The following is a 24,647-nucleotide window of genomic DNA, read 5'->3' as shown; positions in this document are numbered from 1 at the left end:
GACTGTCTCATTTCAGTTTAGACTTTGAGGTCTACGACAGCTACGAAGGGCCACACCTTCCTACGAAAGTGTGGCCCTTCATAGCCATCATAGACTGCATCCTCAGAAGGATGTGGTCCCTGAACACAGCTTGAGCTTCAGAACCACCCTTCAGAAACCTTAGGGTGATGTCACGGAGGCTACATCCATCTTTATTTACAGTCTGTGGTTCTAACAGTAATGATAACCCTGTAGCTACTAATCTTAGTTTCAGTGTCAGGGGCAGTTTAGCATCTTATTATCTAAATTATCTAAAAACAGGAAAATGGTTTGTGTGTGTGCAAAACTTTAGCAAACACATGACAGTTGAAAGGTAACACTTTATTGTTTACCTCATTTTCTCCTCCAAATAAGTTCAGCTAACTGAGGAGTTTGTTTACAACCTGAACGTGCCTTTTTTTACCCAATTAACATGGTTAGTACAGTTTTGTACTAATGGGATTAATAGCTAAAACTACAAAAACAAGACCCTTGCTGTAATAAGTTATCACTATCGCTTAAAGGATCTAAATTTATTGAACAGTGTCTCAGCTGACCACAAGAGAAAACTCTGACAGCTGCAGTTTTCAAAAGGAACCTGTTTAGTGAGCAGTTATGTAAGCAGAACGTTTCAGATAACCCAAGTTTTCCCAAGGTGTTTGATTAGAGCTGTGCCCTTGTGTGAGGGCAACATGTGTTTAATGTGTGTGTATGTGTTACATGTGTGTGAGCGTGACTGTACATGCGGCCATTTATAGCAGTTCTCCTGTGGGCCTTCCTTGTGAGTCATATTGAGCGGAGCTGCACCACAACAGCTGAATCAAATATGGTATTATACTAAATGCATGCATATACGCTAGTTTAGTTACATATGGACATAACTGGCAGCATGTTAAAATACACTGCAGCTCCTGCAGAAGTATTAACATTCAGGCAGGTGTGGTGCAGTAAATGGAGTTCGTCTTCATTGGATTCACTCCAGCCACGTCACTTAAAGCCATTATCCGATATCAGAGAAACAGTCACAACTGAAAACATTTGCTCCTTGACAGGTAATTGTGAGTTTTAACCAATACCGGATTATTATCAGTTCAAACCCCTCCCATCCCTTCAAACAACAGTAAAAACAACCCCGCCCCCTTCTGTGGTTGCATGCAGCCTTAGATATCATCACCATTCAACCTGCAGACAGTGGCACACTCCATGCAGTGGACAGTGCTACACTTAGACACCAGCACGGCGCGGTAGGAGGGGGTGATGGGGGGAAGTGTGTGAGTGGTAGCATTTAAAGAGAGAAAGGAAAAAGAGGGAGAGACCCAGTTAGTTGCAGGACCAGCAGTGACGTGGCAGGCACAGACACACTGAATGAGAGAGAGAGGAAGAAAGACACAGACTGATGGAAACACAAACACATGATACACAGGTACAAAAGTACATCACCACAAGTTAGTACTCTTCAGTCTACACTAAATCATACATTTGTTTCCTGGGACCCTATTTACACCTGCTGTGATTGGTATTAATATTTTATCTGAATAAGAAAAAACTAAACACGTTATCAGTGTTGTACAATGACAAATCTGTCATACCACCTCCATCTGACAGGACTGACCAGAGACAGTCTGGTGTTAAGAGAATTAAATAGTGAATTTCCATCCCCTCTTGCCTGATGCCTCTTCCACAATAATAGAATACAGTTTGTCCATTTTTTTTCCAAGCTAAGTGATCTCACCACCACAATCAGCAATCACTATTAATAACATTGTGAAGTTATCAAATCATTATTGTTTTATGAAGCTTTAACGTTCATCACAGCTGAGCTGACAGTCAGTCACCAGTGAGAGGAGCTCCACTGCTAAACAACTACTGATTCATTCTATGACACTGATGATGTTGATGCTTAAAGATTCTGCATAACTAATTTGCACATGCTTTGTTGACCTTACCATCCACCCCAGATTCTTCTCTAACACGGGTATGGGTTTTGTGGTGCTATAACAAGGAACTGCTACTTCCTGTCTCTGCCCCTCACAAGAACACAAAGTTAACTCATCAGGAAAACAAACCCAGGTCATGACCCTGACCTGTCAAATGAAACTGCTTGTTTAAGTTCTAGGGAAGATAAAGGTCATGGTTTAAAGTCACTTTGCTGTTTCAAATCATTTTCTAAGTTAATAGACTGCCTCATCACTCATAGCATTTCTGATTGTCTTCAGTTCAGTCAGAAGCTCAGTCTGTTCCTGCTTCAAACTGTGTAACTTTTTCATTGACTTCAGTCAACAACACAAGTTTAAGACCTGGTGTCTGGCTGGACCACGGATGTCAATGTGTGAAACTGAGGACGTAGTTGAAAACTGTTCAGGAACCACTGTAAACAACTGACATCATCACTTCGTATTTGAATTCTGCCAAGTATCAGCTGGTTTCCGTCAAGTGTCAGCTGGTTTCAGTCTGGTATCAGCTGGTTTCAGTCTAGTGTCAGCTAGTTTCAGTCTTGTGTCAGCTGGTGTTAGTCTGGTATCAGCTGGTTTCAGTCTCATGTCAGTTGGTGTCAGTCTTGTATCAGCTGGTTTTAGTCTAGTGTCAGCTGATTTCAGTCTATTATCAGTTGGTTTCAGTCTAGTATCAGCTGCTTTCAGTCTATTATCAGCTTGTTTCAGTCTAGTGTCAGCAGGTTTCAGTCTGGTATCAGCTGGTTTCAGTCTATTATCAGCTGGTTTCAGTCTAGTGTCAGCTGGTTTCAGTCTTGTGTCAGCTGGTTTCAGTCTAGTATCAGCTGGTTTTAGTCTAGTGTTAGCTGGTTTCAGTCTAGTATCAGCTGCTTTCAGTCTATTATCAGCTGGTTTCAGTCTAGTATCAGCTGGTTTTAGTCTAGTGTCAGCTGGTTTCAGTCTAGTATCAACTGGTTTCAGTCTAGTGTCAGCTGGTTTCAGTCTAGTATCAGCTGGTTTCACTATCAGCTTGTAAAGTTGGAATCACTGCATAAACGTCCCCTGATAGAAACTATTTGTGCCAATTCATTCTGAAAGGGCAACAGCCAATGGTGAAACTCCAACAGTCGGCAGGCCAACTAATGGTGTAACTTCATGACTCAGTCACATGGCATTCGGCTGACCAATGCTGTAACTTGATAAGTCAACTCTATCAGTCAGTCAGTCAGTCATAGACATTTGCATTTATAGGGCTGGCTTTGTTGTTACAGTCCAACCAATAAGTAAACCTGTACAAGCAAATGCTCATTAACAATAGAGGTATCACCTAATGATTTTCCACTACTGTAAGTCGAGTGTGTCACAGCTGAGATGAAAGAAGATGAAAGCTACTGATTCTGTCAGTGACAACAATAATTTAGCATATTCAGTTAAGCTGAGAGATTTATTCAAACATGTACTGAATACCTCTGGGCTGTTGCTAGGATACAGAATGCAAACTGTGGACTCCTGAGTCAAAGTCACACGCTTTGTTGACCCAATTATTCACCCTGGCATCCCCTCTAAGAGGTTTTGTAGAACTGTAATGACGTCCTGCTACTTATAGAGCTGCCCTGTTTGTGTTGTCTTTTAAAAGCAATTTAATGTCATGTTAATGTCTCATTTGTAATGTATTACCATGCCTCTGTGAAGAACTTTGAATCACCTTGTGTCTCAGTGGTGCTATATAAATAAACTGTCCTTGCCTAGAAACAGGCATTATTTGCTACCGGGACACTAGAAGCCACTTTTCATGAAATCCTAAACTTCCTAAATCCTGATCATGTGTTTGCCATCCAGTATCACAGTACATCCCCCCAAAACTCCTTATAGGACTGAATATGACTTACAATGTATTTAAAATGTTGAGACAATGTTGAGTAAAGCTGAGCTAATCTAGCTCCAACTATGTATACAGTAAAACGGATCAATGGTGGCCTATAAAAAATGTCAAGTTCCTCTGAATCCAGTCTACTTCTCAGGCCTGATATTTTTGTTCCATCCAGATACTAATGATGCTCTGGGACCAATAAGACCACCCAATCAGATATCTAGTACCAAAAGGGGTAACAACACTGGAACAGAAAGCAGATGACTTGTCTCTGTGGGTAGAAATTTGATACCACAAACTGTAACCTTAGCAATTCAGATTCAGTCACCACTGTATTTAGAACAATCATAACCATTGGTAAAATGTTTTCCCACACATTACATTAGTGAATGGAAACATCAAGACCCTGGGCAGGCAAGAATGTCGTTGCTGTTGGCCGCCAGATCATAGAGTGGATATAAACCTCATCACAATGTCATCACCACCAAATCCACACTATCGTACGGTAACATCACCTTCCATGTAATTGTTGTTGCCAGCTTTCCACCTACCCGCCCTCTTTGCATAATGAGAGCCTGTTATAATGGAGATCAGATTGTTGATCAATAGAATAACTTATTCAAATCACATTTCAATAGCAGATATAAACGAGTTGTCTCCTTTCAAAGACACTTATTGGACAAACTGTGTGAACCCCAGTGTTAGCGAAGCCAAAATCCAAAGAAACCAGAAAGCGACTGGTTTTCAAGACTTTAACTTCTTCATTCTGCACCTCAAATATCAACGGATGCTATTTAGCCAAATGCACTAGAGCCGGACAAACTCCCACAAACTTCATTTAGCTGGAATAACCTCAGTATGGACACACTGACACAAACACATAGCATCACATTAGCTTAATTTCCACACATGCCAGCCCCCTCTGAGTCAAACAGTGCTATGGGCATACTTTAGACTGGACGTCAGCGTTGTGGTCGTTCTGGAGGAGCAGGGCGGCTGACTTGGTATCGTCCTTGCGGGCGGCGATGTGCAGGGCGGGCAAGCGGACCTTGCCTTTAGTATCGTTCTCCAGTAAGATAGAAACCACTTGGTTGTGGCCCTGCTGGAGGGCGATGGCCAAAGGAGTGAAGCCATCCTGGATGAGGCAAGACATGAAAGAGAAGTTCCAGGATTAGCAACATATCGTTTTCAAGAAATCCTTAATCCAGGATTATTCAGTAAAAAGCAGTAACTTCAAACATCTGACATGTTTGGATGAAATATATTACATGACTGCTGATACATTAAATTGTCAAATAGAAACTGTTATTCAAATAATGGCCAAATGTCAAATAATTCCAAGAACAAATACATTCACTAATGACGGCTGGGTAAAAAACAATAGATAGGGGTAGAATTGCCTGTCCTAAAACAGCTGATTTGGTAAATTCATCTTTTCTTTAGCCTTGCCTTGTGGCAGGGCTCAAAGGGCCACACCACTTTGTGTCTAGACAAACACTGTCATGAAATTTGGTACTAACATTCATGTCCCCAGAGAATGAATTACAATGACATGACTGCAAAATGATGACATTCCCATCATATCTACCCTCATATCTACTTTGTATTTAGTGCTAATTTAATGTTCTGTAAATGAATAAATTATAAATAAATAAATTTTAAATAATAACACAGCAGCAGGCAACTATTTTTCATGTAAAGATATAGTGAAGTAATGGCGTCCTGCACAGAGAACAAAGTCACACCCCCCTCTTTGTGTGATGTAATCTGAGCCTTGCTGTTCTTTGTGTTGGTAGCTGGTCTGGTAGCACGTGCATGTTAGTGCATGTGAGTCCCTCCTGTTAAATAAACATTGGCTCAGTGCAGTACACAGCATTCAGGTGATAACCCTGCAGTGTTTCCTCCATGGAAGAAAACACTTTTTTCATCTGAAAAGGCCTCAGACAAAGAAAGAGATGAGACCAGAGCACAGGAGGACTGGACATGGGGACTACAAGCTGGTATCCCCCTCAGCTGGTGGTTTTTACCTACTCTGTCAGTGTCATTCATGCAGCTGGTCCCAGCGGATGAATCCGGGGTTGAATTTCTTTCCCTGTCCAACCATGGAGCCAATACTGGTCTGGTTTTACTGAGAGGAGAACCCTACGAGCTGCTAAAGGGTCCAGCTTGACTCAGAACAGTTTTTCCTTCTCCATGTGTCAGTAACTTGATGGGTCATAATGTTACATGTCTTTTTTCATTAGTGACGGCTACAGTAGACATGATAACGTTAGCTAACTTGCTGTTACCACTATTATAAATATAGTCAACAAATGTTGCTATCGCTAGCAGGCTAAATGTCAGAATTGCTGTGGAGCATACCACAGAAAATGCTAGCGTGGGCTAATGGTTGTAGTTAGGTTGTTTTTGGTGGCTGTCATGTTCACAGTAACTTTATTGAGTGTCTTGTTATGTGTTTTGTGGACAGTTTCACTGAGCTTCATAACACCTTGCTGATGGAGAATGTGAAGAGAGGGGAGGGCGTTTGTGGCCAATGAAGCGTTAGTTTGGGTCTGAGATGTTGTTGGTCTAGTGGGACATCCAGTGGCAGTGACAATCATTTACAGAGCTTTTAATCAATAATTTGCCAGTGACACAGTATACTGTATACATGAGGACATGGTACAGTCCAATGAGGTCATCTCACCTCTGTAGCAGTGCTCTGGTTGCCTCCATTCTCCAGAAGGTATCGCACCACATCCAGGTGATTCTCCTGAGCGGCCATGTACAAAGGAGTGAATCCATTCTACAGCACACAGGCAAGTACATCAGGTTAATGGATAAACTACTGGTAATGAAAAAAATCTTAAACACCCACTCATCATCCACAGAACACAACCCCAAATAAAACCATGGCTCTCTCTCCATGGATATTAATGCTGAGTAATCCGAGAGGCGCTATTGTCAGTGACTTTGAAGAGGATGAGAGCATTGAACACCTCCAGCCGCAGACCTCAGAGGCTCACCTGAGACTGTGCGTTGATGTCAGCTCCTCGCTTGACCAGGATCTTCACCACTTCAGCCTGACCAGCGAGGGAGGATATGTGAAGTGCTGTGTTTCCTTTCTGGATTAATAGAAAACATGAAAGAACAATTAGAAATAGGGCTGATTTCTAAAATACAATGCTCCACACTTCTTATCAGCAGTTTTCATTATGACCTAACCTCATTAAAAGATCTGTATCCGTGAATTGTAAACAGTCCAGTTGCAATAATGAGTAATTGAGTATTGTAATCAATCTGTCACTAATCGTCCAATCTCAAATTAACTGTCAAATGGCTGCAAATGTATTGCGATACTGTTTAGGCTCGGGGTGATATCCAAAATTTAATATGTTGATACAGTACAAATATATACACATACATATACATATATATACATATATATATATATATATGTATATACAGTATATGTGTGATATTATTGCTTGTCACATGCCAAGGTAATATGTGCAGCAAGCTAAGCAGTGAAATGAAGGTCAGACTCAGCAGGCAGAGCAGACCGCAAAACTGCAAAACTGACATTCTTTTTGTATGAAAGATATTGCATATGGCAGGAAATATCATAATATTTGATATTATTAAATATCAGTCCAAGCCTAATACTGTGTTTAGTACAAAGAGAGAGCTGAACTTATACCTCTGGGTGACTACTAAGTGTTCCCTTAAGATGCCTGTGCCACAAAAACTCACTTTATATGATCCAATATCACAAATACAGTATGAATTCTGTATATATTTATTATATGTTCTAGTACCAATGCTTCACTGTCGTGAGCACTTATACATAGAATGACATATTTGACGTCTTGGAAACTCTGGGACACAGCTGTAGAAATAAAGCTCAGCTGTTTGTGAACAATGTTTAGCTACACAAACTCTGTATGGAAGGACCTGCTAAAAAAATCTACTGTACATGACTGAAGAGGACAGTATGTGACTGTGATTCTCAGTCATGTCAACAATAAAGGCTGAGAAGTGTTTATCTTTGGAACTGGTTAAAATCTGTGTTCATGAGTCTACCATACACCGACCATGGAGCATGGAGTACTGTCATGGACACCACAGAGGAAGCTACTGGTCTCCAAAAAACATCACTAAATTCCCAAGTTCATCAAGGTCTCTTCCAGGTTAATGTCAGGCTGTCTGTCCATCTACTGAAGCTCACGAATAGCTGCTGATGCGGCAGGACAATGACCCTAAACATCTAAGTAAATCCACCTCCTGGAGTGGTCCAGTCAGAGCCCAGACCTTAATCCAGTAGAGATGCTGTGCTGCTCACACCAGACATCCTGACGATCTGTCTGAGCTGAGGCAGCTCTTTAAGGAAGAACTTCCAAACTTCCTGAATGTTGAGCAGCTCTGATCAACAGCTAGCGGAAGAGTTGGTTTCAGGTTATTGGAGCCAATGGAGGTTATTAAATCCATAATCGTGTGCTATTAGCTTAGAGGCACTGTGTTTGTCTACATTTGATCAGATCAGTTTTTATGACAAGTTAATGCAGAAAAACAGGAAGCTCTAAAAGGTTCACTGACTTGCTCTTACCACTGTACATGTAGTTGCATTTTGGAGCGACATAAACAAGAGTCACTGGAGCCTTACTCAGTAAACAGTCTGGACCTTCTCTAATTGCAGGAGTTGGAATGATCTGCATTGCTCTATGTTTACTACTCCACTATCCATATCACTTTTCTTTAGTGCTCAACTTGCTCCTCAGCTCTATTCCTACACTGAGTTCATCTGTAGAAGCTTGTTTTTCTCAGTGAATGATGTCAGTCCTAAACCTGGAGCTGGTCTTCTCAAAAAGGATGGTCATGCTATATTCCATAGCAGAATCATGGTCACATCAAAAATCACTGTGGATAAAAACAAGAGCTAAATTCTTACAATGTATATCCAACAGCCATACAGAATTCAGAGCACCTACACTGAGTGGTCTAGGAGAGTAGACTAAGTAGGGAGTAAGTAAGGAGACTAAGTGCCTGTCAAGTGTCAGGTGTCAGTGGCAGGTGTTAGACTCTCTCAAGAAAGTTCAATGGTCATGGAGCTGGTTGAACTGTCATGTATAGATCCTGACCTCGTTACCACAAAGTGTGAGGACAGAAGATCAGAAGCTGAGGGTTGGTTCAGATATCTTCAGTCCCTTTGAAACAGAGTTCCTGCTATATCACCACTAAGGAGAACCTTCTTATGCTGGCTTTGTTTGAACAAAGGCGCAACATTCCTGCCTTGAACTGTATAAAAGGGGCTTTAGTTACAACTGCCATTAAATGTTTTTACATATTATAAGCTAATTCTTTCTTCTGAAATTTCTATGTCTGAAAGCATGTTTAAAGAAGGAAAGAAAAACATTTTCATTTTCCTGCCAAGTGCACCTCTGACCAATAGGAAACAAACAGGAAATGGCTGTGACCGTGCTGACGTGAGGGAATGGAGAGCTGGAGAGTCAAGAGCTAAGCTATCATTATTAGCTGTGTTGCATCATCCACTTTTATATCATTCACTGCTGGAATATAAACAAAACAAACACAGTTTGCGAACATTTATGAGACACATAAACTTGATTAAACTGTGTTAACCTATTGTCTGATTAGCAACCAGAAAAGCTAGCTAGCTTGCCAAATGACAGTTAGCAAGGCACTTAGCTTTATGAGCTATTGGCTGTGTCCTTGCTAACTCTTTTTCTGTTCAATAGTGGTTAGGGTTAGAAAGGTAGAACGTAGAGGTGTAGAGTCACACAGCTATAATTAATCAAAGTAGTGTACATGCCATGGACACTTAGATAAAATGACAGAGAATAACTATGGTGGACACAGTTATGACTGACTAGGTTTAGTGTGTTACTGCCTGGCTAGCTTTTAGAACCACCTATTTTGCCAGGATGTGTGGATGAACCTCACTTTGCTCCCTCCTTAAGTGACTCTTCCTTGATGAGATACTGTGTCTTACCTTTGTGGCTGAATCCACCGCCGCTCCTCTGTCCAGCAGTTCCTGGACCAGATCCACGTGGCCCTCCTTGGCTGCCAGGTGCAATGCATTAAGACCATTCTGGAGAGAGATGAGGGAGGAAAGGTTAGGGACCAAATGACAAAGCATTAAGACAGATCCAAGAGGACAGTGAAGGATTTACCTCCTCCTCCAGGTCCATAACTTTCTGAGCCTGCCTTTCTGTCCTTCACTCTTACATGTGGGGGGACAGACTGAAATATCAAAGCTGGCTGTTAAACTTGGCTTCAATGTTGTGCCATGTTATGCTGTTGTGGAGGAGAGCCAGTCCTGGGTATGAAGATAAAAATAGTTGTGTGTGTTGTGTGTGTGTGCAAGTCAAATGAACATCCTCTTTTTTCCCACTCTGAGGTGCTGTGAACTCAAATATGGCTGTCTTGATATTGATCTGTGACGGCTACAACAATAAATATATATGAAGATTCATTCTAAAATACCACAAGAACCAGAAATATTTTGAACAAAGTTGTGGGACTAATTCATGCAAATGGCCAACTTCTCAGCAGGATACAGGCTTCTTAGAGGTACAGAGTGATATTTGAAGTTTCAAGTTGTAAATCAGTCATTACCTCTATCTGTTTTGGGCTGTAAAGTGTCATGTGCTGATTGGTTGGCAGGGAGTAGATGGGCAGAGCTTGCTCTGAGAGACAAGACGCTGGAAAACTCAGAAACAGTAACCGGCAAAGGGAAGTGTGTTTTTGTACAATCAAAAGACTGAAAAAGGTTTCCAAGGTACTTCTGGAAGACTCAGATTGAATATGGAGGGACATTTCAGCTTTAGTTTGCTTTCATAAATGAAGTAAAAATAACCAATATTTTAATGCATTGTTTTTTGCCACTAGGGGGTGCAAAAAAGTTGAAAACACAATATTTGACATTTTATCACCTTATGAGGTTCTTAGTGTGATTAAATCTCTATTGCTTTGTTAAGTATGCAAAGTAAACACATAAAAGATTCACACATTTCAAATATAAAGTACTGAGAAAAAAGAAATGAAACAGGCTATTAAAGATCAACTTTACACTTCATGTTCATCCATCGAGAGACACACCATTGAGCGCAGATTCACTTCCGGCGACAAAATACTCAAGATGCACAATGCTGGATTCACAATGAATCTGTCTCTAGTATGTTATTAATACATTAAAGCCACAACCTTGACATGTCTGATGGGGTCCATAATTCCAAATCGTGGAGAACCAAGATTTTACCACCTTCCTCCAAACTTCCTTGTGAAGGGATATTCCAAGATCTTTTTCCCAAGTCAGCTTAACACCCTCATAGTTTGGCGATTGATGTTTCTAAGCAAATTATAAAACCTATATGTCCCCCCACTAAGTTTCCAACTTGATCACCATGACGCCTGAATGCTACAGGGTAAGATTTTTCTTTCTATCTACAGTCATAATACAACTCTTCAGATTAATTAACTTAACTTAACTTAACTTAATTAACCAAAAATCCTTCCTGGGTTAATTATATTTCGACATAAGCTGTTGTGCAGCAAATGATTCCTGTCTAAGAGATCTTCAACAGCATTATTCCTGCTCTCTGTGCAGCTTTCATAACAGAATAAAAGTGGAGAAATAGATCTGACAGCCAAACAAAGCGTTGCTCCATTCACAGCCTCCCCTCTTCCTTCATGCCTTTGAGGAGTTGAGTGTAGGGGTGAATGTAGGGTTAGTTGTTCCCCCCTTTCCTCCTTCAAGTGACCCACCACTGATTCAATAACCTTTCAGCTGTCCGAACATCAGGCTGCAGTTTAAAAAGAGCCGCTGAGTCGATAAGTAATTTCCTCTCCACTGCCAGACTAACCCTCATCACACAGCCCCCTGAGGCTGTGATCCCACTGGACTCCGAGGGTCCCTACAGAGGCACCCTGTGGGATCCCAAAGAGACTGAATGCTTGTCCTAGAATCATCTGACTGTGCTTGAGTTCTCATTGCCCTGAGGTGTTCCATAGATGGCATGAGGCATCTGCCCCACAGCAGAGCAGAGTATGTATTCCTGCTGTTTTTGGATCAGTTGACATGTTCATACACCTGCCTTTCAGCTGATCTTGTGTCAGCCATTACTCAGCCACTGTGTTGGTACAATGGCTTGATTTAAAGTAGTAGTTAAAAGAACAGAAAAGTGAGCACTTTATTGTGTTTACTGAAGGTGCCCTGTGGTTTGGGTTTTTATTTTCACTGGAAAAGTAGAAAACCAAGTCTTCACAGCTTGTCTATTTCAAATGGACAAGTCATCTTTCCCACTGTATTCTGAGGCCATGGCATTTCACCAATGAATTATACTTGCACTTCATGATTTACTGTATGTTCAATGCCAATGTTCAGTAAATCCTTTATGCCCTGGGTTTGGAATGTAAGGCTGTGAAAACCTGCGTGACGGAAGGGCCTCATGTACACATGTATAATGGCATGTTACATAAAAATAATAAAATAATAAAAATAATTCACGCTTTAAATGGTTACTAAATCTAATAGTGAAATCATTTTATATAGAATTACAATTAGTTTATTTTATTTTATCTTTGTTTGTTTGTTGTGTATATATTTGTGTCATTTTTATATTTTCATGAGGTTATTCTATATTTCATATTTAGTGCTAGGCAACACAGTATCCATGGTAACGATGTAGCTATATAAAGTGCATTACCGGGGGAACAAGTCAGACTGGGCTTGCATCCCCCAGGTGAGTGTGTGACTGTTAAATGAACATCTATAGATATGAATATATAAATGTTCATCCAGTCTGAGGGAGAACGTCATTATATTGACTTACACGATTATCCATGTTTATTCATTTATCTTTAGCAGTTGTGTCTTTATATTATTCATAATGGAAATGTCTGATCCTGATTAGAGTTAGACTGTTGGCCATATCATTTATTTATTTGCAGTTCAATCGTTAGTGTTTGAAGTTTGCTTTGATTATGATTTTTCTGTCAGACTGAGTAGTTTTATTGAGACCAGCTGTTATCCCCCATATCCTGAAGTGCTTGTTTCAATAAAAATAGGTCAGTGAAACGAGGAGCTGTCTGAGTCTCTTCATTAGAGTCAATCAGTCAACTGCCAGCTGTTACTTCAACATTGTCTTCTACACAACACGGAGACTTATAATTTTGGATGTTGTAAAAGAGATTTAACTACAGTAGCCCTGAGAGCTCAACACACTGCAACTTCAGAAAATACATGCTCATAGACAAAACGCAACTTCAGAAAACATCTTCATCAATTTGACAACACATGAGTTGCAAATACTCACAACACAACAAAAGTGTTCCAGGGGACACTAAAAAGTGATGAGTGGGTGCACCATGGCTCACCTGGTACAGTAGCATGGAGGCATACTCCTTACCGCAGAGACCTGGGTTCGAGTCTGTCCAGTGGCCCTTTGCTGCATATCATCCCCTTCATCCCCTCCCATGCTTCTAACTTCAAAAGTCACAAAGCAGCTGCGTCCCAGCAGCTTAATCAATTTTTAGTGTCCCCTGGAAACACCTGTTTTGTCAAATTGATGAAGATGTTTTCTGAATGTGTTTGTGTTTTGTCTTTTTGCATGTGTTTTCTTAAGGGCCTTAAGAGCCACCGTAGTTAACGGGGTATAGTAAACTGCATATATAGATATTCAGAAGCAGACTGAACCCCATCATAGTAGCATGTCTGACCCTCACTCTAACCCTTGCAGTAACCACAACCATTTCCTAATCTTGCCCATAGTTTATTGGCTTTAATCAAAATCTTAGAGCAGCCTTACCTCTGCTGTAGTTGAGAGCTGTTGTAGAAAGAAATAATGTTATGGTAAAAAGCCCTGTCCTTGAACACTGTCCAGTACCAATGTTTTTGTTGAGCGATGGTGCTGGTTTTTGAAATAAGCTTCACTTTGCTCAGTATGTATTTTCTTGAGAAGGACACTAAATAGTGTAATACTATTGACAGTTATCTCCTTCAGTCAGACATCAACATGGAGCACCTTGTACCTGACTGGATAAACACACTGGTTGCTCATTGCTTTTGACTTTTAAGATAGAAAATCCTGGAAACTATTCTTCCAGGTTTCTCCTGAACTATCCACCAAAATCACCACTTGATATATTTAAAGCCAATAAATATATCTGTGTATTGTATAACACCTTAGTTATAGAGTAGTTGAGTATCATGTCATCATCCAAACACTGGTCACAGTTCGCTGACTGATCCGACATACATCTGTTTGAGTGTAGATAATTCTCTGTGGATGTTTCATAGACTTTAATCTCATTAAGCTGTGCTCTGGCTTTTTGTGATGCGCTAACAGATTTTTTAATGTTCTTCTTTAGTGATGGAACTCGATAACCTGGTTCTGGTTCCAGACATCAGACAAGTGCATCTTATTCAGTGATTCAAACAGTTCTGGCGGTGTGCGTTTCTCCCCTGCACATTCAACCAATCAGAGCTTTGTAGCAGGAAGTGAAAATTGGGCCATTATCTTTCTAGCTATCTAGCTATCATCTGTGAAGATAATACCTTATTGAAAAGCATGTGAAGAAAATGTAGGTTGCCTATGGAGCAAGAGGGGAAAACATATATTCAACCCCCCCCCATTCCCTTGTGTCTGTTACACAGTACTTCATCTCACAACAAGCTTCAAACAGTCTGTTTGAAGTTGCACCTGTCACTGTTCTCCCATAAAACAGCACACAGCTATTTTTCAGCTGTGACTATCAGACAGCCCAGATGAACGAGGTCCTGTCTTTTGTCCCAGAGGACAACAACAGAGAAGAAGTGTAATGAAGAATATTCTCTCCATGTGGTCAGGGAGGAGTTCTTTTTCTTTTTTTTTTGGAGCGGAAGTATTACTAGAAGTATCATAAATATACTGCATGTTGATTACTCACAATGTCAACTAACATAGGCAGAAACCTGTGTTTTGATACTGTTTAATATGAAACATAAGCAGACATCACTTTAAAACACACAACCTCCCAAAACCCTCAGGGCTCTATTTATCTTTGTACACCCCCTCCACTGTGCCCTCCATTCACCTTCAGGAAGCCACTAACCCCTTCATCATGCACCACCCGTCCACCAAAGTTAAAAGGGAAGGAGTCCTTCCAAAGAATAACTGCTCATAGCTAGTTGGAAACAGGAAAGTCCCCTCGGTAGCAAAAAGGATTTACTCCAACCAGTCAGACCAGTGCTAGTACTCCATCACTGTAATGGAGTCATTTAGGTCCCATTGGTGTCGACTTTTGACTGATTTCATGGTCTTTTGAATCTCAAGGTGCTCTCATGGTCGAGCATCAGTTACCATTTAACCACTTGTCTGACATCACTCTCTACAGAGGTGCCATGTTTCATGTTGGTGGTGGGCCGACACAACCTTTAAAGTGCCCTCAACAACTGTGATTATCATCATTGATCACTGATTTCTGGTCTGAAATCCTATAAATACACACCTGATTAATGAACATTTCACTTCCATTCACTGACACGGATGATTTTTTTTTGAAGAATTTTCACACTCAAAATTTTTTTTCCTTTGGACTGTTGATAGCAGTTGACAAATATGAATCTTAGCACCAAAGTTGAAAATTGGATAGAAACCTGAAATGTGTCTCCAGTGGACAGACATTACCCATGCATCTCAATTTATTTGCTAACTAAATGATTGATGAAACAAATATCTGCTAAGCATCTGGCCATCAAAGGCCATTATCACTCACACACAGACACTATCTCCCGTCTGTAATAATAAGAAATAACTGACATTATATAGCCGTTCAGAAATGTCACTTGTTTTGAGGATGGTCCATGGAAACATGGATTGGGCAAAAACAAACAACAAAACGAATAAAAGGACTTCCTTCGTCCTCAGTGGATGCAGTTCAGTCAGTTTATTCAGGTGTGATGTGGTTTCAAAATCTTGAAGATTCAAATATCAAGAAATAGAGATATTGAAACTACTTATGACAATCAATCCAATTGTTTGTGATTGTTATTTATACTACCTTTTCACTTTTACCCAGCTGAGTAACACCTCATTTGCATTTTGTTTCCCAGCTTTTCAAAACTTTGCTGAATATGTACTTGTCTGTGACACAAAGCTGGAGAGAAACACGTGCAAACAAAGGAGCCCAAAATATCATCAGGGGCACAAGTGATCGCATATCGCACATCAGTTGATAAAAAAAAGAGTGCCATAGGCAAATGTTAGATTTCCACTCCATGTGACTTTTGTTTATCGGGCTGCTCATTGCCAGCAGAGAACTGTTTACATCCTATCAGCTTTCACTGCCCCTCTTTGTCCATGTCTGGAATGCTAATGGACTTAGAGGAGACAAGATAATGACTAAACCTAAATAAAGAAACTCTCTCTGGTCAAACATTCCCCTACAGGAATGTGGAGCCCTTTTCATATGATAATAATAATAATACAAAATGTGTGTGTGCAGATTAGAGGTGGACAACATGAACTAATAATGCTAATGTTGTCCTTATGAGACATTAGAATGAAGCTAACTATCACTCAACACAGTGTATGCTATAAAGTTAGCAAAAACATTGGACTTAAAAGGTACTGTAAGTTGAAGCTGCACAATTTTATTTACAACAAAAATGGATGTAATGACCATATGTAATGTGACATGCGCTACACAAAGTGACAACCCCACAGTTCATTGTTGGATTTACAGCAACTTCTGCTCTCATAAATAACCTGTCCTCTACCTGCTGAGCAGCAAACAGCACACAGACACAGTCACAGAGCAGCCGTGGAACATAGTGCAACATTTAACAGCTAAAGAAGTTGAAGTTATCATCACCCTGGTTGATTTAGCTCTGACCTCTTCTACAAAAGCCTTTCCTCTGACAAAGTTAGTGACCATTTGTATAAACACGAAGCTGTAAAGGTGGACTGGTGAGTCGATCGGTTTTCATGTTCAACATAATGACGTTTAATGTCCCTGACAACCTCTGTAGTCTCATTTAGACACTTGTTAGCAACCGTCCTTTTTAACAGACAGTAAAAGCTTCAAGAAATCTGGACTAGTATTTACTGATGTATTTTATGCCATGAATAAAACCTGAAAATATCTTGAGCTTGTGTTAACCATAGACCTTATTTCAGTCTGACCAAATTTGACCAAAACCACATTCAAAAAATCAATCTGCACTTCTGGGTTTTAGGACTCATTCCTACTGCGCTCTATAAAGTAAATTTTGTCGAATTCAATTATTGAAGTCGACCTAATAATAGTAGTTTGTATGATTTTATATTTTGGTGTACTGAGGGTTGTAGAGAAGTCCCATTTTCTTTGTGTTGCTACATTGTTGTTGTTGTTGTTGTTGTTGTTGTGTTTTAGTTTGTGCTCTACAAGGTTTCCACTTCCACCAAAATACACAGTATATGATTTTTTGTCTATGTTGTACAGCCCTAATTGTGTGAGTGTGAGTGTGTATGGGTGTTGTGAAAGATGCATGTAATGTTGTGAACTGTCTCCTACCTGATTGCAGGTGCTTATGTCCACACCCCCTTTCAGATATTCCAAAACCTTGTCAATGTTTCCCGCCCTCGCCGCTCGCAGGAAACTGGTGTTACTGTCCGACTAGAGGAGACAGGGAGGAAACACATTTTCAAAATGAATCAACATCACATCCAAACTACATTCACATTTTGTCACTGGCTGTCAAACAGAATGGTAATCACATTATTTAGCAACTTTGCCTGAATGAGCCATGTTTTGAAAATGAAAGTTCATAGTTAAAAATATCTGTTCTATTAAAGTCTGTTCATGAAGGCGATGCACACAACATCAAATAATTTGTAATTAACTAGACTCCAGATCTTATTTTCCATAGAGAATTTTACTGTTTCTCTTGGTTTCACTTGTAGTAAATATGACTTGCGGTACGGTGTCCCACAAGGATCCATTCTGGGACCTCTTTGTTTTAATCAAGATATGCTTCTGCTCTTTTCTATCATCAGCAAGCACAAGCAACGGACATATGCAGACAATACATAACTTCTCCTGATAGCATGACACCTTAAGATTCACTGTTCAAACTGAAAAATCAAAGATCTCAAACTCTGGATGTCACAAGATGTCACACAAACGTCGGTAAATCAGAGCAAAGATAGAAATATCATCTAAAAAATCAACCAGAATTATCTTTAAGGCTTTGCTCCTGGGCTAAAAATATTTTGATTGTCTCACCCCAGCTTCAACATGTACCAGTTTATCAAGCTGACAGATTTCTCAGGTCACATCTCAATGAAAATCTGGTGACAGACCATTCAGTGCTTATGCTTCTAATTTGAGGTTTGTACCTACAGTATTTTCTTTTAAGGATGTTTTTAGTTTAGCTTTGTGAGTTAAGTCATTATTTTAACTTATTTTCTTCTATTTTGTCACTCTTTATCAAATGGTGAAAAAACGCTTCACTAGATCTTCAGTCTAGTGCAGTATGCACGTTTATGCAGCCAACATGTTTTAATTCTGTATAATGGAAAAATGGTCTTCTTAAAGGTCTACGTTGGCATCGAGACGAAAGTCACAGTAAAGCATTATATGCATATACTGTAGCTTTTCCTAAGTGCAAAACAATGTGTATGTCCCTGGTTGGGGAAGGACATGTCCCCTGTCTGTTTTTGGATGCTGAGTGAGCTGCAGTTGGAAACAGACCAGGACTGTAAGGAAGCAGAATGATTCAGCATTTTCCTCTTGGTGCCTTCACTAAAGCTAAATCCTGGCTCACACACAGCTTGTTCAAAGCTCCTAGCGCTCTGCTGCTCCTGTGGAAAAACACTGTGTGATGCTTATTTTTACTGCATTCAAACTGCGTTACTCCTTCCACAGGGAGGTCAGAGGTCACGTACAGACACACTGCAGCACCACGCTGGAACTGGTGGGGACTCACTATCATGCTCATGGACACCTCTAGCTGAGGAATGGTCTCTTATTGTCTGTCAAGGTCATTTTCATCAGCAAGCTGTGAGGTTCAGAATGAAAACTGTCAGCCATAAAACTTCAGTCCAATGACCAAAGTTTATATCAGGTTTATTTTCTCCAAAATGTAAGGGAAACAAACACATGCGCTGATGAATCAGAACTGCCGATGTGAAGGTGAAAGAGAATGAATGAGAGGGAGTGCAGTCAAATATTGATTAGGACAGGACAAGAAAAGAAGTGAGGTCAAGGAAGTGAGATAGATGAAGAAAGCCTTTCAGTATTGACAGAAATTAAATCTGAAGTTTTGGTCTCTTTCCCTTCGTCACGACCTGTCACCTGCAGTGTCAACCTGCCCTCACTGTCTCAGAGATCAGAGAGGATGATACAGCACTGATGATGTATGAAATGAGCAGTGACACTGCAGCGCTGATGTCTACCTCAGACACACACACATTGCTCTGGTCTGATGTTTGTGGCTGACCTGCAGTCAGCTGCTGTCTGGCTGCTGCAGAGAGCTGCACTGCATCACTCATACTTTCAGCTACTGGAGCTTTTTGCCGCACAGACACAGCCACCTCGAAGGACAACGCTGGTTCTGACTGTTTTACAAAGTCCATAAGTTTGTAGGTTTACATTAAAGGAAGCCAGTGATTCACAGCAGCACACTATGAGTCTATGTGCAGAGACATGTTTCAGATAGGACATGCAGTTATATATGTGATCATTTCCTCTAACTAACTCCTCAGTGTTGCATTCAAAATTGTTCTGAGATTCGAGAGTGAGTTGTCAAAAAAAAATACACTCATCTGGTGGGGGCACTTACTAACCACAGTTTAACATAAACCATGTATTTGTCCATATTTAGCCCTTTTCTTCAGAGGACACATTCAAACAGACAAAACACAAACATGTTAAAGATAGCACAGATGACAACAGAGGTGTTTCCAGGGGACGTTTACATGTGTTTTTCAAAGTTGCAGTGAATTGAAATCTCAGAGCCACTGTACTTTTCTCTGTGCATGCAGAGAAATAAATCTGAAATCAATCTTTTGATTTGACTTCTGAGTAAAACAAACTTTCCAAAATATCAGAGTGCTGCTTTAATGAAGTGATCACATTAAAGTGTCTGATCCCTTGAACTAAGACAACACAAGTCACAACTCCAACAGTCAAGGAACACCAGCAGCGTCTTGGCACACAACATCACAAGTTGATGCGGGTCAAGTGTCAGGATACACCACTGTTGTATGTCCTGGTGCTGACAATCAGCTCCTCAGTGTCAGACAGCTGCTCACTTGAAGGACTTTTCATTTGGGATTTTGTGATCTTATAAGAACTCGGAATTAGACTCCTTTTCACATGCAGTTTCCATTAATATTTACTGAACTGGTGTTTCATACTGTTGGCATATTGTTATATTGTCACAGTGCACAGGGCTGTACATATAATATGAAAGGGAGCTTCCTTTGGCTGCAGGTGTTGTATAGCCTGATGACAGTGGGAACAAACTGAACCTCTCTGTTCTGCAGCACAGTGAGATGAGATGTTTGCTGCAGCTGTAGCTGCTTCTCTGTCCTGCCAGAATGTTGTGGGAGGATGGTTGGTATTGTCCAAGATGGCCTCCATCTTACATTGCATGCATCTGTCCACAACAGTCCTTAGTGAGAAACTTTTTTTTACCAGCTTGTCCAGTCTCTTTGTGTTCATGTCTGACATGCAGCTGCCCCAGCAGACTGCAGCATGAAAGAGTACACTGGCCACAACTGACTGATAAAACATGTGCAGCATTTCACTGCAGACGTCAATGGACCTGAGCTTCCTGGGGAAAAAGAGCCTCTTCAGGTAGATGGCATCCGTGTTCAGGGACCAATCCAGTTTACTGTCCAGCTCACCACCTCAGTGTCCTTCCCTCAAATGTTGACTGGCTGAAGGGTGGTCCTAGACCTCCGAAAGTCCATGACTATCTCCTTGGTCTTGGAGCTGTTCAGAAGGAAGCAATTCTTGTCGCTCCATTCACAGAAAGCCATCGTCAGATCCCTGTCCTCCACTCCCTGCTTGTTCCTGATCCGCACCACAAAGCTGCGTGATCCAAGTATTTCTGGATGTGGCAGGACTCAGAGTTGTATTTAAAGTTAGCCGTATACAGGGGGAACAGGAACGGAGCCAGAACAGTTCCCTGTGGAGCCCCAGTGCTGCTCATCACTGTCCCTGAGACACAGTTACCCAGCCTGACGTACTGTGGTCGTGTTGTCAGGTAATCCCCAATCCAGCACGTGAAGCAGGGATCCACCCCCATCCCTTCCAGCTTGTCTTTAAGAATCGAATAAAACATCTAAAGATAACATCTGATGAGATGGGAGTCTGTGGTCTAATTTGTGTCAGTTTACGTCCTTGATGTGAAAAAGTTTGAGAACCACTGATCTATATCATTTTTCAATTGCATATATTTCTTAATTTCCCAATACTGTTGTGTGTGTGTATATATACACTGTATAAAATACTGCATATATACTATCTATAACACTATATATCTAAATAAATGCATATGTATATTGTATTCACACCTATACCTTTATATAAATATACTCATGGACCTACACATCATGGCATCTCTAACTTGTCTTTTTAATTGATGCCACTCAGATTGAACCTAACTGTCTGCCTACCTCTCAGCCTGCCTCTGTTCCTCTTTAACATGTGACCTTCCTCTCACAATCAAACAAAAAATACTACACTGTCCAGTGTTGGAGAGACTTGTTCATTCAGCCTCATACATGTTCTGACAGAGTTAGCATTGTTTGCTAGCAGCACTGCACAAAGCAGCCATTACCACAATCAACCCTGTCTGATAATACCCTCACATTCCCTTCAGAGCTGCCGAGTCACATTATGCAAGACCCTGCCCTAATCATATCTCAGCGACTGGCAGGTTGCTATAGTGACACTTGGACCAACAGGACTCTGAGACAAGTGGGGCTTTTCAATGGGAAACACTTCACATTGAAGAGAAAGGGAGAATTGTGGCCGCCAGCTTCCTACAGAAATTGTTTCATAACTCTGGGGTATAAGGAGCTTAGTCAGTTTGTCACTCTCTTTGATGGGGAAATGTTTTGAATGTTCTCTGAGAGGCTTACAGTTACATGAAGGGCGTGTTTGGGTGAGTTGGCAAGAAATAGAAACAGAAATCAAAAATAAAAGAAACTTTAGTCAAGTATGAAGTTAGTTGCTTTTCTACTTAGTTCACCACTGTTAAAAAAGAACATTTCATGATAAATGAAATTTTAAAAACTAACAGCGACGTCATATGCTTCTTTCATATATAATTGTATGATATGTACCCCTTCTATAACAATCTGTTCCTGCAAGACTTAATCAAACCTGCCAAGCGTGACAAAGCACAGTCCTGACAACACATTACATCAAACATTCATTTACCAAGTCACTGTCTTCCTCTGTGGAGCACAGAGATGCATCAATAATGCAAAACCATCCTCTAATCCGTCCCTAACATACACTCTGTGAGATACCGGAGCCCAGACTGGAAGCATCCTCACCCCACAGAGACAAGCACTGCCCTCTCTGGAGGTAACCATGACAACCTGGCTTTCTGTGTGTCGGCAGAGCTAGCGGAGTGAGCACAGAAGGCAGGGCAAGAGTGTATCACTCACATTTGAAATATACTGGTGCTAACACTGTAACAGCATTAGAACAGATCCAACTACTGCTCATATCTTCATTAGGAATAGTTTGAGTCATATAACCATGATACTCCTGGCAAACATGCTAAAACAAGACAAAAGACTTCATTCAAAGTCCACTTACTAACTTTTTCCAGAGCTTCCAAGAACATCCCTAAATAAGCAACCATGGTAACAGTTGTTTGACAAAATCATTTTAACTAAAGTTCAATGAAGGCCATGTGATGCAGTAGAAAGCTGTAGAAAAAGCTAGTGAGTTGACTACATTCATGCCTCCATCCTGTGGTTGCTTCCCATGACATTTACATATTAATTCAATTTATGATGACTGCTTTCCTTGGCACAGTGACTGAATGGAAGGTCACATGTGTAACCCAGGTTCTCTGAGTCTCTCCACCCTACATATTCAATATGTACGGGCACTGACCCCCCCACAGGGGTTTAGTTTAATTAGCTGATCAACATTGATCTTTATCTAATTTTTTTTGGATGTCTGTGGATCATCACTATTATTATTAATATTATTGTTATTGTTATTGTTATTGTTATTGTTATTGTTATTGTTATTGTTATTGTTATTGTTATTATAGTAACCACTTCAGTTAATGCTTAAAATAATAAAAAGGTATGTTGTTCAGCCTGGTACTTGATCCACTCCTCTACATGTTGGAAACGTGGAACCGGATTTGATGTGGAGGGTCAGTGCATAACTTCTCTTGTCTTTGCCAATGGCTCAGTGCTACTCAGCAGTTCCACAATAAGCTGAGAGTACTGGAAAAGCTCTGTTTAGTTATGGACCAGACATCTTTATGTTTAATATAACAATATATACCAAATATGTTGAGGCTCAGTTACAGTTACAAACAGTTTGAGATGCTCCACTTTGTAATTCAATGATGTGAAGAAACAAGTTCCAGGATCAGGACAGAGCAACAACTGTCACAAAAATGTCACTAAAGTCAAGAAACCTCATTCAGACACAAACAAAATATCATCGTCCCACTGACATATATTTTTATACTCTGCTCCAGGAAAGACGAGACATGAGGACTCAGCTCCAGACTGAAGGAGCGATATGAATTCCCAGTAGCTGCACAACAGTGGCTGGTGCTAAAGTCATTACATTGCTCTTCAAATTAGCCACAAGAGTCCACATGCTGCTGAGCAGGGATACTTTAGGAACAAAAATGTCACACTGGCCTTTAAAGGGAGAGGAGAGGGAGCAACACCCCCACCCGTCACACATACACACACACACACACAAAAAACACACACTTACACACCAACACACACACAAAAGTTCAAATCCTGAACACCTGGGTCATTTGTCTGTACCTGTTAACAGATATTGCAAGGTACAAATTCGGCAGTTCTAACAGTGGGTCCAGTGTAGTGTTCACAGTTTTCTTTGAATGCAAAGGTGGCTAATGTGAAAACCTGCTAGTGCACGCCAGCTTATCAGTAACAGCTACAGAGAGTCCCTTCATCAAGACTGTAACCGAAATAAAAATAACTCAAGATTTAAAAGTGAGACCCGACACTCCAAAAAAGTTACTCAGAACCTTCTTATCTGTTCAAATCTCCTAAAATACTCCACACAGAGCAGCTCAGGAGTGTCCCAGTTACCTGAACCTGATCTGTCTCTGCTGCACAGGCCAGTCACAGCTCTTACCAACATCAATGGAGGCTGCACAGGAAAATGCTCCACACAGTAATAATCCAGTGAAGGGTTGTGGTCCAGGTTAGAGAGGCTCCCGGCTGTCCTCAGGCCCTTGTCTGAGCCACACACCTTACACACCGCGTTGCCCATAATGCAAAGTATTCAAGGCTTTCCCATCAGAACGTAAAGGAATCTAAATGAGCATTTAATGACTCTGATAATCCATTCCCTGCTTCCCCTACCCTCCCCCTAAAAACCTTACAGGCTACCATCCAGGGGGGGCGACACCCTCAGTCCTGACCAAACCTCACTTCTCTCTGGCCTAATCAGACCTCCTGTCACAGTTGCACCACTTGACTGGACTTGGTCCTGTTTCTACTCCCAGCACAGAGCTAGCTCTTCCTCATTGCTAATCCCAACTCCCTGATCATTGACTAACATCTCCCCCCTCCCCACCACGTCCCATCCTGGCTATTTTTACACCCACCAGC

General features: G+C 40.8%; 1 protein-coding gene across 1 annotated transcript in view; it reads right to left on the bottom strand.

Moving 5' to 3' along the window:
• Positions 1–24,306, bottom strand: part of ank2 (ankyrin 2) — a 94,782-nt gene extending 70,476 nt beyond the window's left edge. Inside the window, exons 1-6 of the mRNA XM_022747803.1 lie at positions 24,169–24,306; positions 17,353–17,454; positions 9,809–9,907; positions 6,825–6,923; positions 6,506–6,604; positions 4,769–4,954 (exon numbers count right to left, since the gene is read on the bottom strand). Of these exons, the coding sequence (XP_022603524.1) occupies positions 4,769–4,954; positions 6,506–6,604; positions 6,825–6,923; positions 9,809–9,907; positions 17,353–17,454; positions 24,169–24,306 (723 nt within the window). The remainder of the gene's footprint in view (positions 1–4,768; positions 4,955–6,505; positions 6,605–6,824; positions 6,924–9,808; positions 9,908–17,352; positions 17,455–24,168) is intronic.
• Between the last annotated feature and the right edge of the window lie 341 nt (positions 24,307–24,647).

This window comes from Seriola dumerili, unplaced genomic scaffold (genome assembly GCF_002260705.1).
Source record: "Seriola dumerili isolate Sdu_G_001 unplaced genomic scaffold, Sdu_1.0 BDQW01000111.1, whole genome shotgun sequence".
Classification (NCBI taxonomy): Eukaryota; Metazoa; Chordata; class Actinopteri; order Carangiformes; family Carangidae; genus Seriola; species Seriola dumerili.
The sequence above is the reverse complement of the archived record's forward strand: the minus strand, read 5'-3'. Positions and strand labels throughout refer to the sequence as shown.